The sequence below is a fragment of the Elgaria multicarinata genome, chromosome 15 (genome assembly GCF_023053635.1).
Source record: "Elgaria multicarinata webbii isolate HBS135686 ecotype San Diego chromosome 15, rElgMul1.1.pri, whole genome shotgun sequence".
NCBI lineage: Eukaryota > Metazoa > Chordata > Lepidosauria > Squamata > Anguidae > Elgaria > Elgaria multicarinata.
The window spans coordinates 5,334,415-5,356,478 of record NC_086185.1 but is presented as its reverse complement, the minus strand read 5'-3'; the positions used below and the strand labels follow the sequence as shown (position 1 = coordinate 5,356,478).

Here is a 22,064-nt window from a genome sequence, read left to right as displayed (position 1 = left end):
GGTTCAGTGGCACAGTGGTTGCTTGGCATCCAGAAGGTCTGAGGTTCAATCCCCGACTTCTCCAACAGTTAGGAAAACTCCTGCCTGAAACCCTGAAGAGAGGCTGCTGCCAGTTAGTGTGGACAATATTGGGCTAGATGGACAAATGCTCTGACTCTGAGCATCATCAGATGGGGGGGGTGGAATCGTGTTTCTCTACCGTCGCTTTTCGGTCTCACAATAGGGACGAGCAACTTCCTCTTTCTTCACACGGGGAAGAAAGCAGCAGCAGCAACGACAGTGTTGCCCATTCAGAGGGTGCTTTTATTGGGCTGCTTTTCTGGCAAGTTTCACTACAATATCATAAAAAAGGATTTTTCGGGTCTTATTTTGTTGCAGAAAATGGAACAGAAGGAGCAGGAGACACACGGGAGGTGGACAGCATCATCCAAAGGACCTGCAAACATCCGTAAGCAGCCAGCAACGAGCAGGCTATAAAACACTTGTGTGATGACTCTCATAGCATAAAGCAATTTCCTGAGTTCCTATGACCCACACGCCCCTTTCTAATAATGCATACCTGAAACCTTCAGCCAAGATCTAAAGAGACACCACCAAACTAGATCTATTTGACCCAGGGGTTCTGGATTTGCCTCCCTTGAACACACACACCCCGCCCACACCACTGGCCTATGGAAAAGAGACACCGGGAAAAGAAGGGAAGCTCCCTGTAATGCAGATGTACACATGTGGGGGGATTTGGATAAACTTGGCCATTTTAAAATCACATTTTTTATTTATTTATTTATTTTATTTTATTAAATTTATATACCGCCCCATAGCGGAATATCTCTGGGCGGTTTACTAAAGTTAAAAAACAGTGGACATTAAAAAGTATACAAAATTTAAAACCATCAAAAAATATAAAAAGAACAGTATAAACAGTATCCATTTTAAACAACAACAGTTCTGGGGTGCTTTAAAAAAAAAAAAAAACTTAGCATATGTTGTTAAATGCTGTTAAATGCCTGGGAGAAGAGACAGGTCGTGACCTGGCGCTGAAAAGATAACAATGTTGGCGCTAGGCGAGCCTCATCAGGGAGATCATTCCATAATTGGGGGGCCACCACTGAAAAGGCCCTCTCCCTTGTTGCCATCCTCCGAGCTTCCCTCGGAGTAGGCACTCGGAGGAGGACCTTAGATGTAGAGTGCAGTGAGCAGGTAGGATCATGTCGGGAGAGGCGTTCCGTCAGGTATTGTGGTCCCAAACTGTGTAAGACTTTATAGGTTAAAACCAGCACCTTGAATTGGGCTCGGAATTGCTACTGGTAGGAGAAAGTTGCTTCACCTTCGTATATTGAGATCAGCAGGACTTTAAAAATGCTTAAATTTGGGCTGGGTTGTAGCCACTGTGGGAAACGGGATCTCGGGGTGGGTCTTCAGCCCTACCCAGCAGGGCTCTTCTTGAATTCTTATAAAATTGGAGAGAAGAGGTAAAAGATCGGACTCTTTGGGGTCCGATTCACCTTAAATCAGAACTCCCTGAGAGGCGCGCAAAAGGTTGAATGTTCTCTTCTTCCTATCAGCCTTCTGTGCCAAATATTGGTGTGGTCTAGGACAGAACCAGGACTGGAGCTACCTTCCCAAAGGATTAGGATGGATTTCAGGGCAGCAGGGCAGAGGGGGAGGACTCATCAAAGAAAGTTTGCCACCATCACAGGTGCAAACTGTTTTACCACGGATCCTGAAGTTCGTGGCTTCCCCTTTGGGAGGACTCACACTCCAAGCAGGAGGCTGCTGCAGAAGTTAACTTCCCCAGGAAAGGAATGTCTCTGCCACCTGAGAGGGTGAACAATTCGTGCCCCCTCTGCCTCGTTCTTCAAGAAGCTGTACAATCAACCTTTCTAAAGCAGGAAAGACAGCTGCTGGCAGCTCCCCTGGTCTCCAACCAAAAACAGCAGGCCGGCTCCCTCGCTCGCCAACGCACACAGTCCCAAAGCCCCTTCACCTGCCAAGCCTCACCTCACTCTGCAGTCATCTGCCTTGCACCACCTGTTCTAAAACAGACAATGTGTTTTAGAAAGGGCTCTCCTGCCCCCCTCCCTCCAAAAACAACACACCTCATATAACAGGTTCTATCTCACAGAGTGGGTCTGCCTGCACTTGTGGAATACTTGCAACTGAAACATTCAGTAGCATTTACTATCTGACTAGGCAGCTGAAGGTTGTTGGGGTTTTTTGAGGGGGTGGGGACAACGTGCTGGCATGGCGTGTCCACGCATGTGCATTAGAATGACCTGATTTAACTTCCAGAGATGCCCAGGGGGAAAAGACATCTGTGCAGGTGACCTGATGTGTTAAAAAGGATACCCTGAAAGGCAAAAAATAAAAATAAAAATAGAGGCGGCAGGTTTTCAAGGGGGGGGGGGGAATGGGACTGTCCCTGGTAAATGGCACGGACAGTTGAAGGGCCTGCATGCAGCTGGCATTTTTGCAGTAGCTTGTAGCTGTAAAAGCCTGGCCTATTTTATTTTATGTTTAAGGCTTCCAAAAGAATGAAACATTTGTGTTTGATTTATTTCTCTCAGCCTTCAAGAGACTGATGGAATAAAGGGATTCTGAAGTCTCCCATCTCTCTCTCACACACACACACACACACACACACACACAGAGAGAGAGAGAGAGAGAGAGAGGGAGAGAGAGAGAGAAGCATATTCCCAAAGGTGCTCTATTTAAATCTGATGCCAACCTCACTATATCAATGCTGACAAGCTGTTTGGATGATTACTGAAAATGCATCAAAATGTCAAATGCAAAGAACGTTGTCTCTGTGTGTTGCGTGCGTGTCTCGTTCCTAAGCGCTGCGTTCAGCAGTTTGTCCTAGAACACTGCACTGCCACGGTCCTTCTCCCTGTCTCGCTGCTGCTGCTGCATCAAGACAGCATCTGAACTTAGAATCTCCTTTGCCAAGAAGAAGAAGGAAAAAAAAAAAAAGACTGCAGGCAAACGGAGCCCTTACCGCATTCCTTCGGCCCCTCATCTTGACTCTTGGGGGACTCGCTTCAGCCATCTCCCTTGCACGCAGGAAGCCGTTCCCTTGCCCAAATGTCAATGCGGCATCGGTGAAATAGGACCCGTGTCTCATGAGGTGCTTAAAAATCGCCAGGGGTGGCCGGCTGCCTGCACAGCAGCTTCTCCTGGTACCGTGGCGGAGGCAGAGGCTGCAGCAGCAGAAGCATCGCTGCCCAGGAGACAGGGGAAGTCCTTGCCCGTATCAGTTCCACGGGTTACACATGTTCCCATAATCCACTAATCCCCAACTCAAACTGGCTGGCAGATAATCTGGTCCTAGTCTGGCTAGAGCAGAGAAGGCACGGGTGCCAAAGTCGTGAATGGCCGTTGGCTGTGCTACCCGGCAAGAAGGAGAGAGAGAGAGAGAGAAAGACGCTCTGTGGCCAAGAACAGCTGTGTATTTTTTAAGGTGGAATGCAGAAGATTGAAGGCACATTTGTTTCCAGTCACTGTGTTCGCCCATAGGAGCAATCAACGCGAGGGCACCGTTCGATTGTTGGGACATCTGAACGCCTAAGGATGCCCAATGCAAATGAGCAAGCAGTGGATGGCTGCTGGACACGAGGCGCATCCAAAGCCTTTCGTAGCTTTTAGCTTAGCCAGGTGAAGGAGGGGGAAGTTTTGGGTTGTACTTGGGAGGTGTCTCAGGCTGCGAAGACTTCTAAGAAGTTAGAACCAGCGACTTGAATTAAGGTTTTAGCATTGGCTGTGCTTTGTGCTTTGTGCCCTGAACAGCTTCCTTATTTATTTATTTATTTATTTATTACATTTTAATACCACCCAATAGCCGAAGCTCTCTGGGCAGTTCACAAAAATTAAAACCATAATAAAACAACCAACAGGTTAAAAGCACAAATACAAAATACAGTATAAAAAGCACAACCAGGATAAAACCACGCAGCAAAAATTGATATAAGATTAAAATACAGAGTCAGAACAGTAAAATTTAAATTTAAGTTAAAATTAAGTGTTAAAATACTGAGAGAATAAAAAGGTCTTCAGCTGGCGACGCAAAAAATACAGTATAGGCGCCAGGCGGACCTCTCTGGGGAGCGTTTTGCAGCTGGGGTGCCACAGCGGAGAAGGCCCTGCTCCTAGTAGCCACCTGCCTCACTTCCTGATATACAGCCATTAGTGGGAGGTAACACCTGCCTCCGTGCCATTTAAGCTTCACCTGCAAAATTTGGCAGCTCAAACTGCTGTTAAATCAGCACAAGAACCAGCCAGGTCTCCTTTCCCAACCAGCTGGTACCTTAACTTACGAAGCTTCCTCCTGCCTCTTTCGTTTCCGATCCCATCTTGACCATCCCTGCCCAAAATCCAAGCTCAGGCCCAGTCCGCACCCAGCCCAGCCACTTTTAGACTTCTGGCTGGTTCTGACTAAAACCCAGAATGGATTCACAGCCCCGCTGAAATCAAAGCTGCCAGCCTCCACTGGTAAATTTTGGAGTGCAGGTGCTTTTTCATGATAGACGCCATAGCCATGCCCCTGAGGAGTCTGAAAAGGCAGGCAACTGCATGTCAACAAACCAGTTCTAGCCTCAACAAGCCAGTTCTAGCAGTTTTTGTTTTCAGCCAAGCAGGCCTTTTGTAGAGCTGATGGGTCATAACGGCCTATTTATTTCCAGGCTGTCCCAAAATACTTTGCATTAAAACAGGAAACAATACCATGCAGCTAAGTTCAGAAGGAACAGGGAAGACAGGGAAGCCTAGCAGAGGCCTCATCATCCCTGCTAATCAAAAAAGCCTTGGTGCTTTGATCCTGCAAGCCGTGCTTCCACTACACCACTGGGTATAAGTCACATTCCTATGCTCCCAGCAGCAGCAAAACTCTGGGCTCTCCCACACTGGAGGCCTTCAAGAGGCAGCTGGACAGCCATCTGTCAGGGATGGTGTAGGGTGGATTCCTGCATTGAGCAGGGGGTAGGACTCGATGGCCTTATAGGCCCCTTCCAACTCTGCTATTCTATGATTCTAGGAAAAGGACTTACTGCTATTCTTTGGAGAGTCATTTTGACTGACGTCCACGTATCCAGCCGTCTGTCCAGGATGAGGATAAACTTGCTGTCGGATTTGTGTTGGCTAAAATGTGAGAAAAGAGCAGAAAGGTAGGGAATGACACCGCACTGTTCACAACCACATTCAAGTGCGAAAATCAAACCAAATTATTCCTGTCCCTTCTAGAGAAAAGGCTTTGTCGGATTAGAACCCTTGGCTTCTAGTATTATGAGAGAGGGAGAAAAACATCTCCCTCTCCATTTCCTCCACACCATAAATAGTTTTGTACATTTTTCTCCCTCTCTCACAACACTAGAACTCAATGGGGGTCATCCAACCATGCTGATCGGTAGGAGATTCAGGACAGACAGGAGGAAGGACTTCTTCACACAGCACTTAGTTGAAGGATAAAATTCACTACTACGCAGTGTAGTGATGGCCACCAATTTCGATGGCTTTAAAAGGGCATTGGACAAATCCCTGGAGGTGAAGGCTATCAAAGGCTACTAGTCCTGATGGCTAAAAGCTACCTCCAGTATCAGAGACAGCACGCCTATGTACACCAGTTGCTGGGGAACATGGGTAGGAGTGTGCTATTGCACTCATGTCCTGCTTGTTGGGTCTTGTGGGCTGCTGGTTGGCCCCTGTGTGAACAGAATGCCGGACAGGATGGACCTTGGTCTGATCCAGCATCAGGGCACTTCTGATGTTGTTATTATTTCCTATGAACCCTCAGTTGGCTCCCCTGGCTTTCAATGGACATTTTGTCCTTCGTTTTTTGTACGTCCCTAGTTAGAGTTTGGGCCAGCTGGCTGGAAAACCATTCATTGGGTTGACTTCTGAGGGCATTTGCACGAATGAGCTTCCAGAGTTGTGTTCTTTTCCACACTAGGTGAAGACGTTTCCATTTTCCCAAGCATTTTAGTGTTGTAGTTTCAGTTGTTTTCAATTTGTTGCTGTGTTTTTTAAAAGTCTTTGCACTGTGGCTAGGTTCTATTTGGCATTATTATTATTATTATTATTATTATTATTATTATTATTATTGTTTTATACTGTAGCTTTGAACTTTTACGTTATATTTTATCATGTTGTGATTTATGGCTTGAATGGTTGTGAACCATCCAGAGAGGTCTGGCTGTTGGTGGTGTAGTGTTACAGAAACATAATAAATAAATAAATAAATATTGCCTCTCCCTGTAGCATGGGGCTTGGCTCTCCCAGTGAAACTAAGAACATCACATGCACCATCTAATAACATACGCACATATATATACACACCCACCCAAGCCCTGCCCAACTCAATTACTCACTTTCAACGGAACTATAATTCAGAGAAAACTGTTCCCAATTTCCTCATGAAACAATCAAGGGAAGGGCTATTCTGGGTACACTTCACTAAGAATATTGCTTGGAGATCAGGCTTCCAATTCCATAGAGTACTGCAAGTTTTAGGCAATCCACTCCACATCTTTCGTTTCCTTAGATCAAAGCTCCAGCAGAAGCATAGAACTGAAAGGACCACATGTGTGTGTGCACGCCCGTGTGTGCGCACGATGGCAAAACAGAAGAGAGCACACAGGCTCGCAATGATTTACAAGATAGAGTGTGAGCAAGGAGGAGAAGAAAGGGAGTCACAAGCAGGTCGTGAGCGGATCGATGGCTAGGGCACAAGCACAAGGCAAGAGCGTGGACAGCGTCCAAGTGCAGATCCCCAGAGCTTATTTGCAGAAATCTCGCTCATCCCTTCTGTTCCTATCTAGGTGAGAAGCTCACCTTCTCTGAGATGGGCAAAGCACAAAAATAAATACGTAAAATAATTTTTAACAAGAGTGCATGGTAAGAGAGGAAAGTCAGGTCGGGAAGAGAAATAGACAAACAAATTGCCATCTTCCTTTGTAGAGGGTTCCATGGCTCAGAAGCAAAGCACCCGGCCCACACGGAAAAGGTCTTGGTTCAACCCCTCCAAATCTCCAGTGAATAAAGATGAGGTAGCAAATAAGGGGGACAATCTTTGCCCGAAACCTTGGACAGCTGCTGCCGGTCAGAGCAGGCAACACTGGGGCTAGATGGCCAAATCGTCTGCTCTGGTATAAAGCAGCTGCCTGTGTTCCTTCACAGTGTCAGCTTCGGGTTCTAGAGGACCATAGGGCAAGACGCCCCCCATGGGGCACCTCCCTCAGTGAGTCTTCCTTCACAGCGCAATGGTCACCAGCTCCTCCTCCTCCTCCTCCTCCTCCTCCTCCTCTTTCCATCATTGCTGCCAATTGCTTGCTTGACAGGCAGAGAGACCATCAGCAAGGAGGCTGTGGCATCTCCTGCTCCTCCTCCTCACCACCTCCATCATTTGAGCCGGACCGAGAGGTAGGTGAACAAGCAATGGAGAAGATCAGTTCCAGGGGGCTTTTTATCAGTGGGCCCCTCCTGGAGTGTGGGCCCTCAGCAGGTGCATGGCCATGCCGACCCTTGGTGCTAGCCCTGTTCCTTCCTAGATTTCCCCTGTATTAATCACTACCCTGCCGGGAGGAGAAATACAGCTCTCTGGTTAAAAGGCCACCAGGATGCTGGATGGGGAATCTTTCTTTGTAAATATCTGGATGGCCGCTCCCATGGATTTTGCTCTGTTGCCACCCTGTCTCTCTAGGGCAGCCTTCCTCAACCTCGGGCGCTCCAGATGTGTTGGACTGCATCTCTCAGAATGCCCCAGCCAGCTGGCTGGGGCATTCTGGGAGTTGTAGTCCAACACATCTGGAGTGCCCCAGGTTGAGGAAGGCTGCCCTAGGGTGTGGTGGAAGGATGGCTGCTCTTGCCTTGGGTGTGCATGCTGGCAATGCCAGCAGGGGTGGAGCGGAAGGAGTTTTCCTCCAAACACAGTACCCAGGTTAACTTTTGTGGTAAGAGGCCACAGATGAGCATTAGAGCACCTGTGTTGCATGCAAAACGTCTCCGGTTCGATCCACGACATCTCCAGGTAGGGCAAGGAAAAAATCCTGCCTGAAACCCTGGTGAGCCACTGCTGCCAGTCCGTGTCAACAATCCTGGGCTAGATGGACCCAGGGTCTGACTCAGTATCAGGCAAATTCCTGTATTCCTAAAGCCCTTATTTTTAACCCCTCTGGAACTTTGGACTGACCCTGGAAAGAAACCGCTGATTTATAGCTTGCAAACCTTTCAAGGAAATGGCTGGACACCATTACAGGATCCCCTGAAAGCAGGCAATGGCTTTGAGGGACCTTGCTTGGTTGTTGGGTGCGTGTGTGTTCTGGGCTAATTGTCCTACTATCCGCCCAACAGCTGAAACAAAAAGTGCAAACACTCCGTCTCCCCTAGCAAAACTGTCCGCACAGACGTGCCTGGCCAATGTTGCATGATGATTAATTGCAGGAAAGTTGCCTAACGCCGATGCCCACCCAACCCCCTTGCCAAGTCCACATGGGCCAACTGGCGATCTTAGACAACAGAGAGAAACCACGTGTGAAGATCTGGATGCAGCAAGACAGGATATCAAAACAGGTATTCAAAGATATCGGGGAAAATCAGTGCTTGAGTTATATATGAATAGCTAAGCTCCAAATACTGAATTTGGGGTATTCAGTCTTGGGTTTCATAGAATCATAGAATAGCAGAGTTGGAAGGGGCCTACAAGGCCATCGAGTCCAACCCCCTGCTCAATGCAGGAATCCACCCTAAAGCATCCCTGACAGATGCTTGTCCAGCTGCCTCTTGAAGGCCTCCAGTGTGGGAGAGCCCACAACCTCCCTAGGTAACTGTTTCAATGCAGATCCTGTCCCAGTGCCTACCAAAATGTTTGGACTCACAACAGGAATCACTCTACTCCTTGACTAGCTATGTGGAAAGCAGAAGCAGATGGCTCATAAATCCTCACCCAGAACACAGACCTGATCACCTCCTTTCTACATTTGATATACATCACCCCGGCAGGTATCAAGCAAGATGGCTCTGTTGTGTCGTATCGGTAGTTTGATCACCATTATTCAACTGGCTGCATTTCCGGGGGGGGGGGGGGCTCCCTTGGGTTATTCTTACTTCCTAGAGGCACAGGCTGTAAGTTTACACAAAGGTAAGTTAAACAAACCAGTGTTTACTTTTAATTATGAGCTTGGGAACAAATGTATCTGCAAAAGAAATTAATGAGCAAACCATATGCTGCTATTTGTACAGTCAGGTATGTTTTTGTGTGTGAGTTTTAAATCTCACACACAATTCAGGTAGATTGGCACAGAAACCTGGGATTCATTTTTAAATGACCCCCTCTCCCTTTGCCAAGTTTCTAGTCCACAGTGAAAATGGCTAGGCAGTTCCTGTTACATTTTTGGCTGCCTTTTCCCAATTTGAGGTGCTTCAAGAGTGTGAAGGGATAACTCCCACAGCTCAACATCCCACAGCACGGATGCCTCAGTGCCTGTTCTGTATTGAAATACAGTCCACTGTCATGATGCAAATTAATACCACAAGTCAATTTTAACACACACACACACACACACACACACACACACAAAACAACTGCAAATGAGGTTGCCTTCTATTAAATCAGAACGCTTTTCTATGCAGCTTGTTCCTTACTTTGGTAATCAGTCTGATTTTTATCTTGCTTCTTCTCCAAGTAGCTCATAGTGGTATGCATGGCCCCACTCCACTTCACGTACCCTCACAACAACCCTTTGAGGTAGGTTAGGCTGAGAGCCCGAGATTGACCTAAGACCTCAATAGGAATATGATTCTGAAAAAGACTCCACAAGCAATGCTTTCTACCTAGCCATTGTGATGAGCAACCTGGGTCTTCTATATATTTTGCCTTTCACTCAGAACCAGTTTGGAAGCTAGTCCCTGTTGCAGAATGCCAAGATTACATCACAGCTCGATACCTGCTTGGTGTGAACCCTAAGGCAAGAACTGTACCTTGGGATCCAAGTTAAGTATGTTAAAACTTTCGTCACAGCCTCTTCCGGCATTTGGTTGAAATGGGAATTTTCAGGAAGTGTTATGATCCAGCCATTGTCTTTTCCTCGGCCACCTAGGTGACACAAAGAGAGAGAGACACACACACACACAGAGAGAGAGAGAGAGAGAGAGATAGGGGCAGTATGAGTAGAATCCCCAATCCAGTAGTTTAACTACACTATACACATGTGCTTGCAACAGAGCTCAAAACAGCTCTTTCCAATGGTGTTGGTAATTGTTGTGGGTTTGGATTCTGCTTGGGTCTCACTCTGCACAGCCATCTCTGGTCCTTACAACTTGGCTATATGAACAGACATTAACTGTGTCTATTCATATCCAGTTTTTCCTAGGGTATGGTCATGTGCCCTACTTTTCAGGGGACAGTGCTGTATCTGAAAGTGTCCTCTGTTTGCCAGGCTATCCAGTCCAAGTCCAGCTTACAGATAAAGAATCATAAAGTGGGCACTGATTTGTGTACAATGTGCATAATCTCAGCACAGGTACTCCAGTGGTCACCTCGTCTTCCCCACTCTAGTGAGATGAACTGCATTCCTATTTAAATGTACGCCATTCTTTCTAAACGTGCATCCGTACATATCAATCAGCGTAATGCAATTTGTACACAAATCAGCATCCATTTTTTTGCCATCCTATTGTTTTTGTACTGATGCATAAGTGGCTACCTTACAGGTTTTGCAGTGGAGAACAAAGGAAAGTAGACCATCCTTACCAGAAAGAAATGCAAACTTTTTCATCAAGTCATCGGCGATGTCCCTTGCACGGCTTGGGAGGGCTGACTCTAGCAAACAAAGCAACATGAAATGCATACATTAATCAGTGTGCAATTCACTGCCGTAATGTCTTCTCCAACTCTAAGCCTCCAGCCACTCATGGTTGCCTCACTTGCCTGCTTTTCCCTTTCTTTAGCCCTCTTGATGCAAACAATCTCTCTAGCATTACACCACTTCCAACATTACACTCATCCCTCATCTTTAGCACCATGGAGTTTAAGCACAGTGGAGATTTCTTTCTTTAGTTCCTCCTCTCCTCTGCCTTCAATTTCGAACCTCATTCTCAATTTACCCATCTTCTTCCTTTTCCTCAGCCCATTGCCTAAACCGCACCATTCCTTCAGCCCCCTTGCCTCTGGATTCCCTTAGTTTTCCCATATCCCAGAATCACTTCTCAGTTCACAACCACCCCCTTTGTGAAGTTATAATCCCAGCCAAACTGGCTATCTCCCCTTCTCTCAAAGAAGCTGGACTGCAAGCTTCTTTGTTTTCAGAGAAGCTGAACATTCCATGACATCACACCAGACCAGCCAATCAGTATCAGAAGCTTCATGGCCATGAACATAATTCAAGCTGGTGTCCTTATTTCCAAATCTATGATCTCAATACCTGGTTAAACAAAAGTATTTGAGAATTGGCATCCCTCTACACACTACTACACATTTTCTCAATTAAGAACATAAGAAAGCCCTGCTGGATCAGACTGAGGGTCCATCTAGTCCAGCACTCTGTTCACACAGTGGCCAACCAGCTGTCGACCAGGGACCAACAAAGCGGGACATGGTGCAACAGCACCCTCCCAACCATGTTCCCCAGCAACTGGTGCACACAGGCTTATTGCCTTGGATACTGGAGGTTGCACATAACTATCAGGGCATTAAAATCACCATGGGCTGTCATTATTACCTGGTACAATCTAGCAATATTTATGATATTGGGTATGAATGGTTCCCAGTGCACAGCAAGCCAACCACACTCTTCTATACAAAAGCTACTTTTCTGGCTGTGTGGGAACAGCTCACCATATTAATTATCCTCCACTGCAGAGGCTAAGGGGAAAATGAACAGTTACTGGACACTCTCCAACAGACAACACAAAGCTGAATGATTATACACCAAAGCATCATCATCATCATCATCCTGAAAATCAGTTGACAAGCTATCATCTGTGCTCCAATAACCTTTCCAGTCCAAGACTTCATTCTAAAGCTGGTCAATACTTTAGTTTTAATGTTATGGCAGAAAGTTTGGCCAAAGCCAAACTGACAAAAGTGCACACCCAACAGTTCGACTTGAACTAGACTAGGAGAGCTGAAGTCAGCTGTTTCAAGCTTCCAGAAATGCTTTCCATGTCCACCTCTCTGCTGGGCTTGTCGGAGAGGTCGCTGGGGCATGTTCCAGAATGCATATGCAATCCACGCGGGTCAATGATTTTGGTCTACTGGGCGTCACCTTTGCTACATTTTAAGTAACTGGGCCCTCTAACATGCCCAGTACTGTCCTGGAGGGGTGTGTGGAGTGTTTGTGTGTATGTGGAGAGAGACTGGCATTGGTGAGCCTTGGTGCACACTCCAGAACAAACCTAATATCCATCTAACAGTGCACTATTAATGCTCTTCTGATTAAGGACCCACATGGTGCCCTAGATAATTTTGAAAGCCACTTAGCTAAGGGTTTGTAAATTAGTTATGTGTGTGTGTGTTTGTGTAGGTGGGGGGAGGAGAATGGTACTTTAGGGAACTACTAGATTAGGATTTTAAAACACATTAAGGTAGGATCTACACTACTGCTTTATAATGGTTTATAACAGTATGGACAACTATTGGGGCCCAGACCGTTTTCAAACCACTTTCAAAGTGTTGTATCTGGTCTAGGATTTAAACAACATGCAACAAAAACCAATGACTTCACACTACACTCTCAGCTTAGGTGGTCCGCAGGATAGAAGAGGAAGGGCAAGTATCCTCCCGAAGACAAGTAACCCCAAGTCTCCCTCCTCCATCATTTGACCCTTGTGTTTACTCGAAAGGCACATTTCACATGCGCATTTTAACTGAATCACACACTACAAATTGAAACCCTAAAGTGCTCAACCCTAACCCCAAAACGGGTTCAGCACCTTGAATAACTCCTTCAGAGTCCTGACAGCTTCTGACTGAAACCCACAGTGGATTCGCCATCCCGCTGTCATCACAGCCACCAGCCTCCACTGGCCACAAATTACTTCACTTCCTGCAGGCCCGACAGCCTGGTTCAAATAATTTTTTGAGGGCTGGAAAATTGAGTCTGGGTTCTCATCTGCAAGGCTGGGGTAAGGACAGGCCAGTCAACAATTACAGCATTAGTTTGAGTCAGAGTCACATTGTGTGCCTTAATTAACTTCTTTTTAAGAAGGGAGAGATGGAGGTTGGCCCTGGGCTCTCCTTTCGGAACGGCCGACGCCATCAGCACACAGTGGGCGCGCCACGCACCTGCCGGAAAACTCATTACTCTTCGCGATACCAATCAAGTGTTCTTTGCCGAGCACAATCCCAATCGTATTTCATGTAAATAAGGGCCAGGGAGGGGAGGGGATGTTCTCAAAGAGCTGAGATGCTACTGTGCAAACCCAGGGCTGAGGTGGGTGGGTGGGGAAAAGGCTGAAGGAGATGCCGGTGTTTTACTCATGGCCAGTTTGCAGATGCTGAAAGATGACAAGGGAAAGGCAAGGGAAATCTAAGCCCAGGGCCAACCTCCAGCCCGGCCTTCTGAAAAAGATATTAGTTAAGTGGAACTTGGAAGTGCTACTAAACTCAGCGGTGTAGCAGAAACAGGGCTCTGACTGGGATGAAGTGTCAGGAGTTTTTCACTAGCAGGGACACTAATATAATTTCCCAATCCATCAAGCTTCCCTATTCCCTCTGAGTTGAGTCGCAATTCACATAGTAGCTGGATGAAAATGGATTTTCTAGCAACCATATACGGCCTGAGTTATTTATTTATTATTGCATTTATATCCCACCTTTTTTCCTCCAAGGAACCCAAGGCGGCATACATAATCCTCCTCCTCCTCTCCATTTTATCCTCATAACAACAACCCTGTGAGGGAGGTTGGGCAGAGAGTCTGTGACTGGCCCAAAGTCACCCAGTAAGCTTCCATGGCCGAGTGGGGACTAGAATCCGGATCTCCGGATTCCCAGTCCAACACTGTAGCCAGTAATCCACTGCCAACTATTTTGTCTTGCAGCAAGGATAAGTCACACAACACTTATAACCTCTCTCATTCTTCGTGACTTCTTTCCTCCTAAACCACAAGCTGTATCAATGCTATTCTTTCAAACCGAAGAAGTGGCTTCATCTTTGCCACTAAGGAAAATCCCGTCCGACTGGCTGTAATTAAGAATCAGCCTCCTTAAGGCTGAAAAACCATTAGAGAATTTGACGAATGGGGAAAACATAATTACAGATCTTTCTTCACAGCCCCAAGCTACTAATGCTTTAATGGTGGATAAATCCAGCCACTCTGCTGCTTTAAAACAGAGGATAATTTAAGGTCATTGAAGATTCTTCTCTGTTGCACAATCCTATCAGGGTGCCATCCTATCAGGGCAATCCTATCCATATGTCTGAGTTGCCAAGCCTCACTGACTGCAGTGGGCAATACCCCCCAGGTACATGTCTATATAGGATTGCAGTCTTACCCTGCAATCCTATACCCCCTTACAACAGCAGGGCATACTTCTGGGCAGGCATGTATACAGCATCTAAGGTCCTCCTCCGAGTGCCTACTCCAAGGGAAGCTCGGAGGATGGCAACAAGGGAGAGGGCTTTTCGATGGTGGCCCCCCAATTATGGAATGATCTCCCCGATGAGGCTCACCTGGCGCCAACATTGCTATCTTTTCAGCACCAGGTCAAAACTTTTCTCCTAGGCATTTCACAGCATTTAACAACATATGCTAAGTTTGTTTGTTTTTTAATGGTCCCTAGAACCGTTGTTGTTTAAATGGATACTGTTGTTTTATACTGTTATTTTTATATTTTTGATGGTTTTAAATTTTGTATACTTTTTTAATGTGCACTTTTTTAAATTATTATTATTATTATTATTATTATTATTATTTATTTATATAGCACCATCAATGTACATGGTGCTGTACAGAATAAAACAGTAAATAGCAAGACCCTGCCGCATAGGCTTACATTCTAATAAAATCATAATAAAACAATAAGGAGGGGAAGAGAATGCAAACAGGCACAGGGTAGGGTAAACAGGCACTGGGTAGGGTAAAACTAACAGTATAAAGTCAGAACAAAATCAAGTTTTAAAAGCTTTAGGAAAAAGAAAAGTTTTTAGCTGAGCTTTAAAAGCTGCGATTGAACTTGTAGTTCTCAAATGTTCTGGAAGAGCGTTCCAGGCATAAGGGGCAGCAGAAGAAAATGGACGAAGCCAGGCAAGGGAAGTGGAGACCCTTGAGCAGGCGAGAAACATGGCATCAGAGGAGCGAAGAACACGAGTGGGGCAATAGTGTGAGATGTGAGGAGAGATAGGAAGGAGCTAGACAGTGAAAAGCTTTGTAGGTCAACAGGAGAAGTTTATATTGGATTCTGAAGTGAATTGGAAGCCAATGAAGAGATTTCAGCAGTGGAGTAACATGGTCAGAGCGGTGAGCCAAGAAGATGATTTTAACTTTTGTAAACTGCCCAGAGAGCTTCGGCTATGGGGTGGTATATAAATTTAATAAATAAATAAATAAATTGTACGGTGAGCATGCATTTTGGGTTTGTTTTAGCTGGATAATAACAGCCACACTTGGAACATCTCTTAAATAAAATACGTCAAATGTACCTATTCTGTTCTGCGCTAGCCAGGCCCTTTCCCAGGGGCGGAGGGCTCCAACAGCCACTGAGTACACTCAGTCCTCACGCACGGCACTGTTGGGGGGTTCTGACTCTCCCCTAATTTTTTGTTTGGTTTTCCTAAAGATGTTTTGCGCTTCTGCAAAAGCGTGGGGATTCCCCTGGGCCTGTCCATGCTTCCCTCTTGTGCATGGATAGCAACATTTTGGCTACATAAACTTCTAAACTTTAACTAGTCGAAAGTGTGGGTAGGTTCATGACAGGAGAGAATGAGTTTGCTATTAGGATACTCCGGGGTAGAATGGACTGGGATCTCTATTTCGCCCTGAGGAGGGAAACCCCATATTTTCCCACACACCCTTTTTTGAACCTGGATGGATAACGCATGCTCAAGGAATAACTATCTGCATTTGCCTTGACTATCTGCATTTCCAAGGGGTTTTCTCCTCCGTGAAAGGGTACATTTCCATTTCATCATGCCAGGACAGAGTATATATGAAGCGGAAATGTGAGCACACTCCTAACAATACAGCACCACGGGCGGAAAAAGCCAAGCACAAAAGAAAAAGGTGACAGCTGGAGAATGAAGCGATACGAGGATTCAATTGAGGATAGCTGATCCGTGACCAGGCACCAGCACCTAGCAGAGGAGAACGTTTGCGCTAAGCAGGGCATTTTCTAGCAGAAGCAGGGAGGCGGTGTAGCAGAGCTGCTGAGCATGAGCCAGAAAAGTCCTCCGTTCAAATCCCACCACACAGGCTAGAAATCATTAAGAGGCCTTTGGTAAAGCACTGTTCTCAAGCCTGCATGGCTGGACGCTGTGAGCGATCCCCAAAACCATTCAGGATACCTTTCATCGCAGACTAAATGCCCGAACACATGGGGACTCTTGGTTCGGGTTACACAAAACCACAGAAGGGATTTCCGCAGTGGATGGGGGCAGCAATGCGTCATTCATGTCCGAGAGCATTAAGATGGGGACATGCGCAAAGTAGGTCACTGCGACACTGTTGCGCAGACGCAGAAAGTAAGGAACTTGTGTCTCTTTGCGAAAGCATTCCCAAAGTTACGCCAACCAAGCTACACCAGAGCTAAGGTGGGATCTCTGAATTTAAAACCACAGCTCTGCCTAGGATTTCAAGAGCCATAGTTCAGCCATAGTGCTCACGCGTTGCACACAGAAAGTCCTACGTTCAATCTCTGCCATGTCCTTTCATTTATTACATTTCTATAACCGCCCAAAGTTCTCTGAACAGCTTACAATGATTAAAACCTTAGACATACAGTATTATGCAAAAGATAAAAACATATAAATAGAGCAGACACATGTACATATCCAAACAATATCTCATAACCTGATTAAAAACCTCTCATATGCTGCCACATGCCTGGAAGTCGAGGAGAGTTGTAACCTGGAGCTAAGAAGTTGACAGTGTTGGCTCCAGGCAGACTTCAGTGGGAAGATCATTCCATAACCCAGGGGGCCACCAATAAGGAGACCCTCTCCCCTGTTGCCACCTCCTGAGCCTCCCTTGGAGGTGGCATTTGGAGGAAGGCCTCCAGTGTTGATTGTAGTGTCTGGGTAAGTGCATGCTGAGAGAGGTGCTTCCTCAGGTATTTTAATCTTATATCAATTTTGCTGCGTGGTTTTATCCTGGTTGTGCTTTTTATACTGTATTTTGTAATTGTGCTTTTAACATGTTGGTTGTTTTATTATGGTTTTAATCTTTGGGAACCGCCCAGAGAGCTTCGGCTATTGGGCGGTATAAAAATGTAATAAATAAATAAATTAAATAAATAAATAAATTGCGATCCTGAGCCATGTAAAGCTTTATAGGTCAAAACCAGTGACCTTTAAAGGTCAAAATCAGCACAGGTAGGACAGGCAAGCAAGGATAAAACGAGGCACGTATTCCTGTAAACCTCACTGCTCGCCGTTCATCATAGCACAGATTAGCAATAAAAGCAGCTAAACAGGGCCAAGGAAACTGAAATATTTCCCCCCTAGCCTCAAATTGCCTTCCTCCCACACACGCCTGCTGTCACCTTTAAAAAAAGAATGTTTTTTTAAAAAAAAAATTACAGCAAACAATTAGCACGATGAAGTGTGGAATTATGATTGTAGCTAATGTGACACGTATGTAGTATTTTAACTGCCCCATGTGGCTTTCTCCATCTGCCTCTCTCTCTCTCTCTCTCCTTCAGTATTGAGAAACACACAAAGCAGGTACTGGTAAAAGTGCCCAAAGCCTCTTAGGAGACAGTTGCCCTATATTCAGAGAGCCCTGAAACAGCATCTGAGGTATCTATATTTAATGGGAGGCGCAGCTATGTGCTTTGGGTAAAATAATTGGCACCGGGGTGGTGCAGGAAGATGACACAGAGCACAGGAGTGCAATTGGGGAGGGGAGGCGTAGAAAGCTGGGAAGGGGGCACCACCAGGAATCCTATGTGCAAAGGGACCCATTTCTGTACGAGGAAGTCTAACATTGGATTCCACACACTCCTACTGGGGCGCTCGTTTCACTGACGGGTTTAAAACATTCCTAGCCTACTTTGGGGGACAAAGATAGAATTCCAGAGTTGTGAGCGGTAATCAAAAGAGCCAATTAAAACCCAGAACAAGAACGATCACAGAGAAGTGTTTTAGAAGCCCAGCCGTGCAACAAGGAGGTGCTATTTTTTAAAAAAGCTAAGCAGTAATAAAAACAGCAAGATAATATTATCCATTAAAAGCTCAGGGCAATAAAATGGCCTTCACCAGGACCCTAAGCTACCAAAGACAGTGTTCCACAGCCGAGGAGGCCCCATCTCTAGTAAGCCTACAATCACTTTTAACAGCTTTACACAACACAGGCCCTTTCTACACCTAAGAGCCTCCTGTGGCACAGAGTGGTAAGCGGCAGTTACTGCAGCCGAAACTCCCCACGGCCTGAGTTTGATCCCAGCGGAAGCTGGTTCTCAGCCAGCTCAGGTCGACTCAGCCTTCCATCCTTCCCAGGTCGGTAAAATGAGTACCCAGCTAGCTGGGGGTAAAGTAGCCGCAACTGGGGAAGGCAACGGCAAACCACCCCGCTATGAAGTCTGCCAAGAAAACGTCAGCGAAAGCAGGCGTCCCTCTGGGTGTCAGCAATGACTCAAGTGCTTGCACAAGAGGTTCCTTTCCTTTTTCCACACCTAAGAGTTATCCCAGGAAAATAAAGGGATCATCCCTGCTTGCTCCCGGGATCCCCTGTGTGGCATTTAGATGCACAGGATTGATCCAGGGATGATCCTGGGGGAAAAGGCAGGTGTAGGAACGGCCATTGTTAAGGGCGGCTATTGCACGATTTCCTGTTGATCGCATGTTACTGGCAGTCACCAGACAGATGTCTCAGGGGAGCTCACAGACAGGGCTTGAAGGCCATAGAGTTCCATGACTGATTCCCTCCTGCAGCAACCTGGTATACTGCCCCTGAACATGGATGCTCTACTACGCCAATGTTGTTGAACCTCGTTCAGCCCAAAGGCTGAATTCCATTTTGGGAATTCCATTTCTCCAGGGCTGCATTCCAATAGTGGACGGAGCCAAAGGCAAAATGGGTGTGGCTAAAAGACCAGCATATTTTAAGCTCTTTCTGCCAGTAACATACAAAAACAGAGGAAACACCAAACGGGAAAGGGGTGTGATCATCTGATTAGCTGGACTAAGGTGGATTTGGCCCCTGGCCTTGAGGTTCAACACCCCTACGTTCCTTTTATTTTTTAATTAGTTTTAAAATTAGTTTTAAAAAATATTCTACATGATCTCCCATAGAGAGTGCTTTGCAAATCAATACACAAAAAAAGTAGAGTGGGAATCCAAAGAAGGGTCAATATAATGTCCAAACACACACACACATGTGGGATACTCCATATGGCATAGAAACTTTTCACACCCTCAACATGCAACAGGATCTTGACGTGATTTTAGACACAGTAGTATTGACAGTAAGTGTTGCAGGCATTTGTGCTTTGCTTTCCTGGTTTTAATAGCCATAAAGGCATCTTAACATCCATCAAAATACAGATTTTCAAAAATTAACAGGGATATAAAATGATGCCCATGACAAAGGCTAGGGTGAATAAATTGGTAAATTTCACCCCCTTGATCAGACTATAACAAGGGAAAGCAATTGTATTTGTCAATATCCAAGTTTTATCTATCCCTCATAAAGACAATATAAACAGGCCATCTTTTGTTTACCATCATTTAGGACGTGACCCTATCTGGATAGTCACCAGCCTCTGAATTTGAACACTGCTGACTGTCCCGTGCAGGGCGGCTGGCGCACGGAGGGGATGTTCCATCAAAACAACCACCACTTGCAGTTTGAAGTGGTACAGTCCAGACACTACCACCACAATTGCTATTTGGGAAAACTGAGCACAGCTCTGTCGACAGCAAAATTGGCAAGCACTAATCCCTTCCATTCAGCAATTTGCATCCCTCTCTCTGCAACACCTGTTTCCACCACCTGCTAAGAAACAATGCCCTGTCAATTCCGATGGCTCAATCCACCTTCTTAGCCCCCAAAATTTGCTACCAGTTTACTACTGTTTGGGTTGGGGAGATGTTTTATTCATTTCATGGCTTTATCAGGATTCCTGGCTGCAGTGGAACTCTGTTTATTTGAAGTTGAGAAACAGCTAAAAGGTGGGAGTGGGGAAGAAGCATGTTTTACCCAGAGCGCAAGATCAGGCAACGTCTTGCATGTGAGAACCAGCACTGATCCACATACACGGCTCAGAGCATGTGGCGCAATCTCACCGGTATTGCTACAGAAAGGAAGAAGCAGGGGACTTCCAAATTTGCCAATCTAATGGAGATTATTTGAAAAGTGTAGTAAAACATCAACACAAACATTGGAATTAGATAATGGGGTCAGCAGCTAACAGCCTCTCGGCCAAATCTGCCTGCCCGTTGGCAACCCAGATGTGAAAGAAAAGTCCTGAGATATTTGTAGCTGTGGACCACTTTGGAGTGTGTGAGAGGTGGGTGGGAGGTGATGCAACTATAGTTGACAGTCCAGGGATGAAATGCTGACTTATTTTGGAAACTTAAACATTCCTTTAAAAAAAAAGCACAATGCGTCTTATGTATTTATTATTATTTTCAATTAAACCGATATGTAGGCAACGTGATGCATTATTTATCAGCATTTAACTATTTATTTTAATTAATACTACATGGGGAGAAGGAACAGTGATGACTTTTAGGCCCCAACGTTTAGGGGAGCCTCTACTTTTCTCGCCACCCTCCGTGGATTCCATAAAGACGGTTTTCCCTCGCGAAGACACCAGAGCCTGTGCACTTTCTCCTTCTGCATCTGGCACTGCCAACGTCTCAACCAGCCCTGCCTTGACCTGATCTGCCAGTTTTAGCAGCAAATCCTGGGCAGGATCTGCACTACTGCTTTAAAACGGTTCATAACAGTTTTGACAGCTACTGGGGCCCAGGACACTCTCCACACACTCCATACGCAGTTTTCAAAATGTCCCCAAAGTGTTTTATCCTGCTCGGTGCGGTTGGTGTCATTGCCTCCCTTCACGGGGAGGGAGAGGGAAGCCCTCTGCGCGCACCTGAACAGCTTTCTGCAGATCTCCAACCTCTCCTTAATAAACAACCGCACACCCGGACGGGTGTTTCGCCCGGTCAGTTGGCAACCTTTAAGTCTGCACGGAACACCCACCCTGGTATCTCGCGGTTTGCAGGCAGCCCATCGTACCGCGAGAGGGGTGGGACGGTGGGGTGTCCACGGTGTGTGCGTGGACGTGGGGGTGCTCGGAGCCCAAAGCAGCCCGGATGTGCTTTCTTATCCCCTCCTAACGACGACCTGCGATCGCCTCCTCCTCCTGGCCCGTCTTAACGGAGGCGTCCCGGCCGTTGCCATCCCGGCCCTGGGGGACGTCCTGCTCGGCCTCTCCCTTCGCCCTCCCCGCCGGGTCCCGGGGCTGCATTGCAGCAGCCTCGGCCCGAGCCCCGGGCGGCTGCGGGCTGCGCTCCCGGCGCCTGACTTACCGGCGGCGGCCAAGGACTCGGCCCCTCGCGGCGGCGCGCAGCAGCTGGTAGTAGCGCTCCATCTCCGCCTCCGAGATGCGGCTCCGCGGCGGCAGGCGCAGCGCCGGCCAGGGCGCGTCCAGGGCCATGGCCGGCCTCGAGCTGGCGGCTACTGCCGGCCGGAGGAGGAGGCGGCGGCGGCGGCGGCGGCGGTGCCCACACGCCGCCTCCGTCGGGCAGCTCTGCCTACCCGGGCCGCTGCCGGCTCCAGTTCCGCCTGCCCGCTCACCCGCCCTCTCTCGCTCTCTCCCTCCGTCCCTCCGCCTCCTCCTGTCGCCTTCCAGGAGCGAGAACGGGCTCCCCGCCTGGCGCCGCGCGGCGGCTCCCGCTCCCCCGACGGCATTGCGC

General features: G+C 46.9%; 1 protein-coding gene across 1 annotated transcript in view; it reads right to left on the bottom strand.

Annotated features, from left to right (window-relative positions):
• Nucleotides 1-21,685, bottom strand: part of MCF2 (MCF.2 cell line derived transforming sequence) — an 82,694-nt gene extending 61,009 nt beyond the window's left edge. The window contains exons 1-4 of the mRNA XM_063141603.1: nt 21,678-21,685; nt 10,739-10,807; nt 9,967-10,081; nt 5,043-5,133 (exon numbers count right to left, since the gene is read on the bottom strand). Of these exons, the coding sequence (XP_062997673.1) occupies nt 5,043-5,133; nt 9,967-10,081; nt 10,739-10,763 (231 nt within the window). The 5' untranslated portion in view covers nt 10,764-10,807; nt 21,678-21,685. The remainder of the gene's footprint in view (nt 1-5,042; nt 5,134-9,966; nt 10,082-10,738; nt 10,808-21,677) is intronic.
• Between the last annotated feature and the right edge of the window lie 379 nt (nt 21,686-22,064).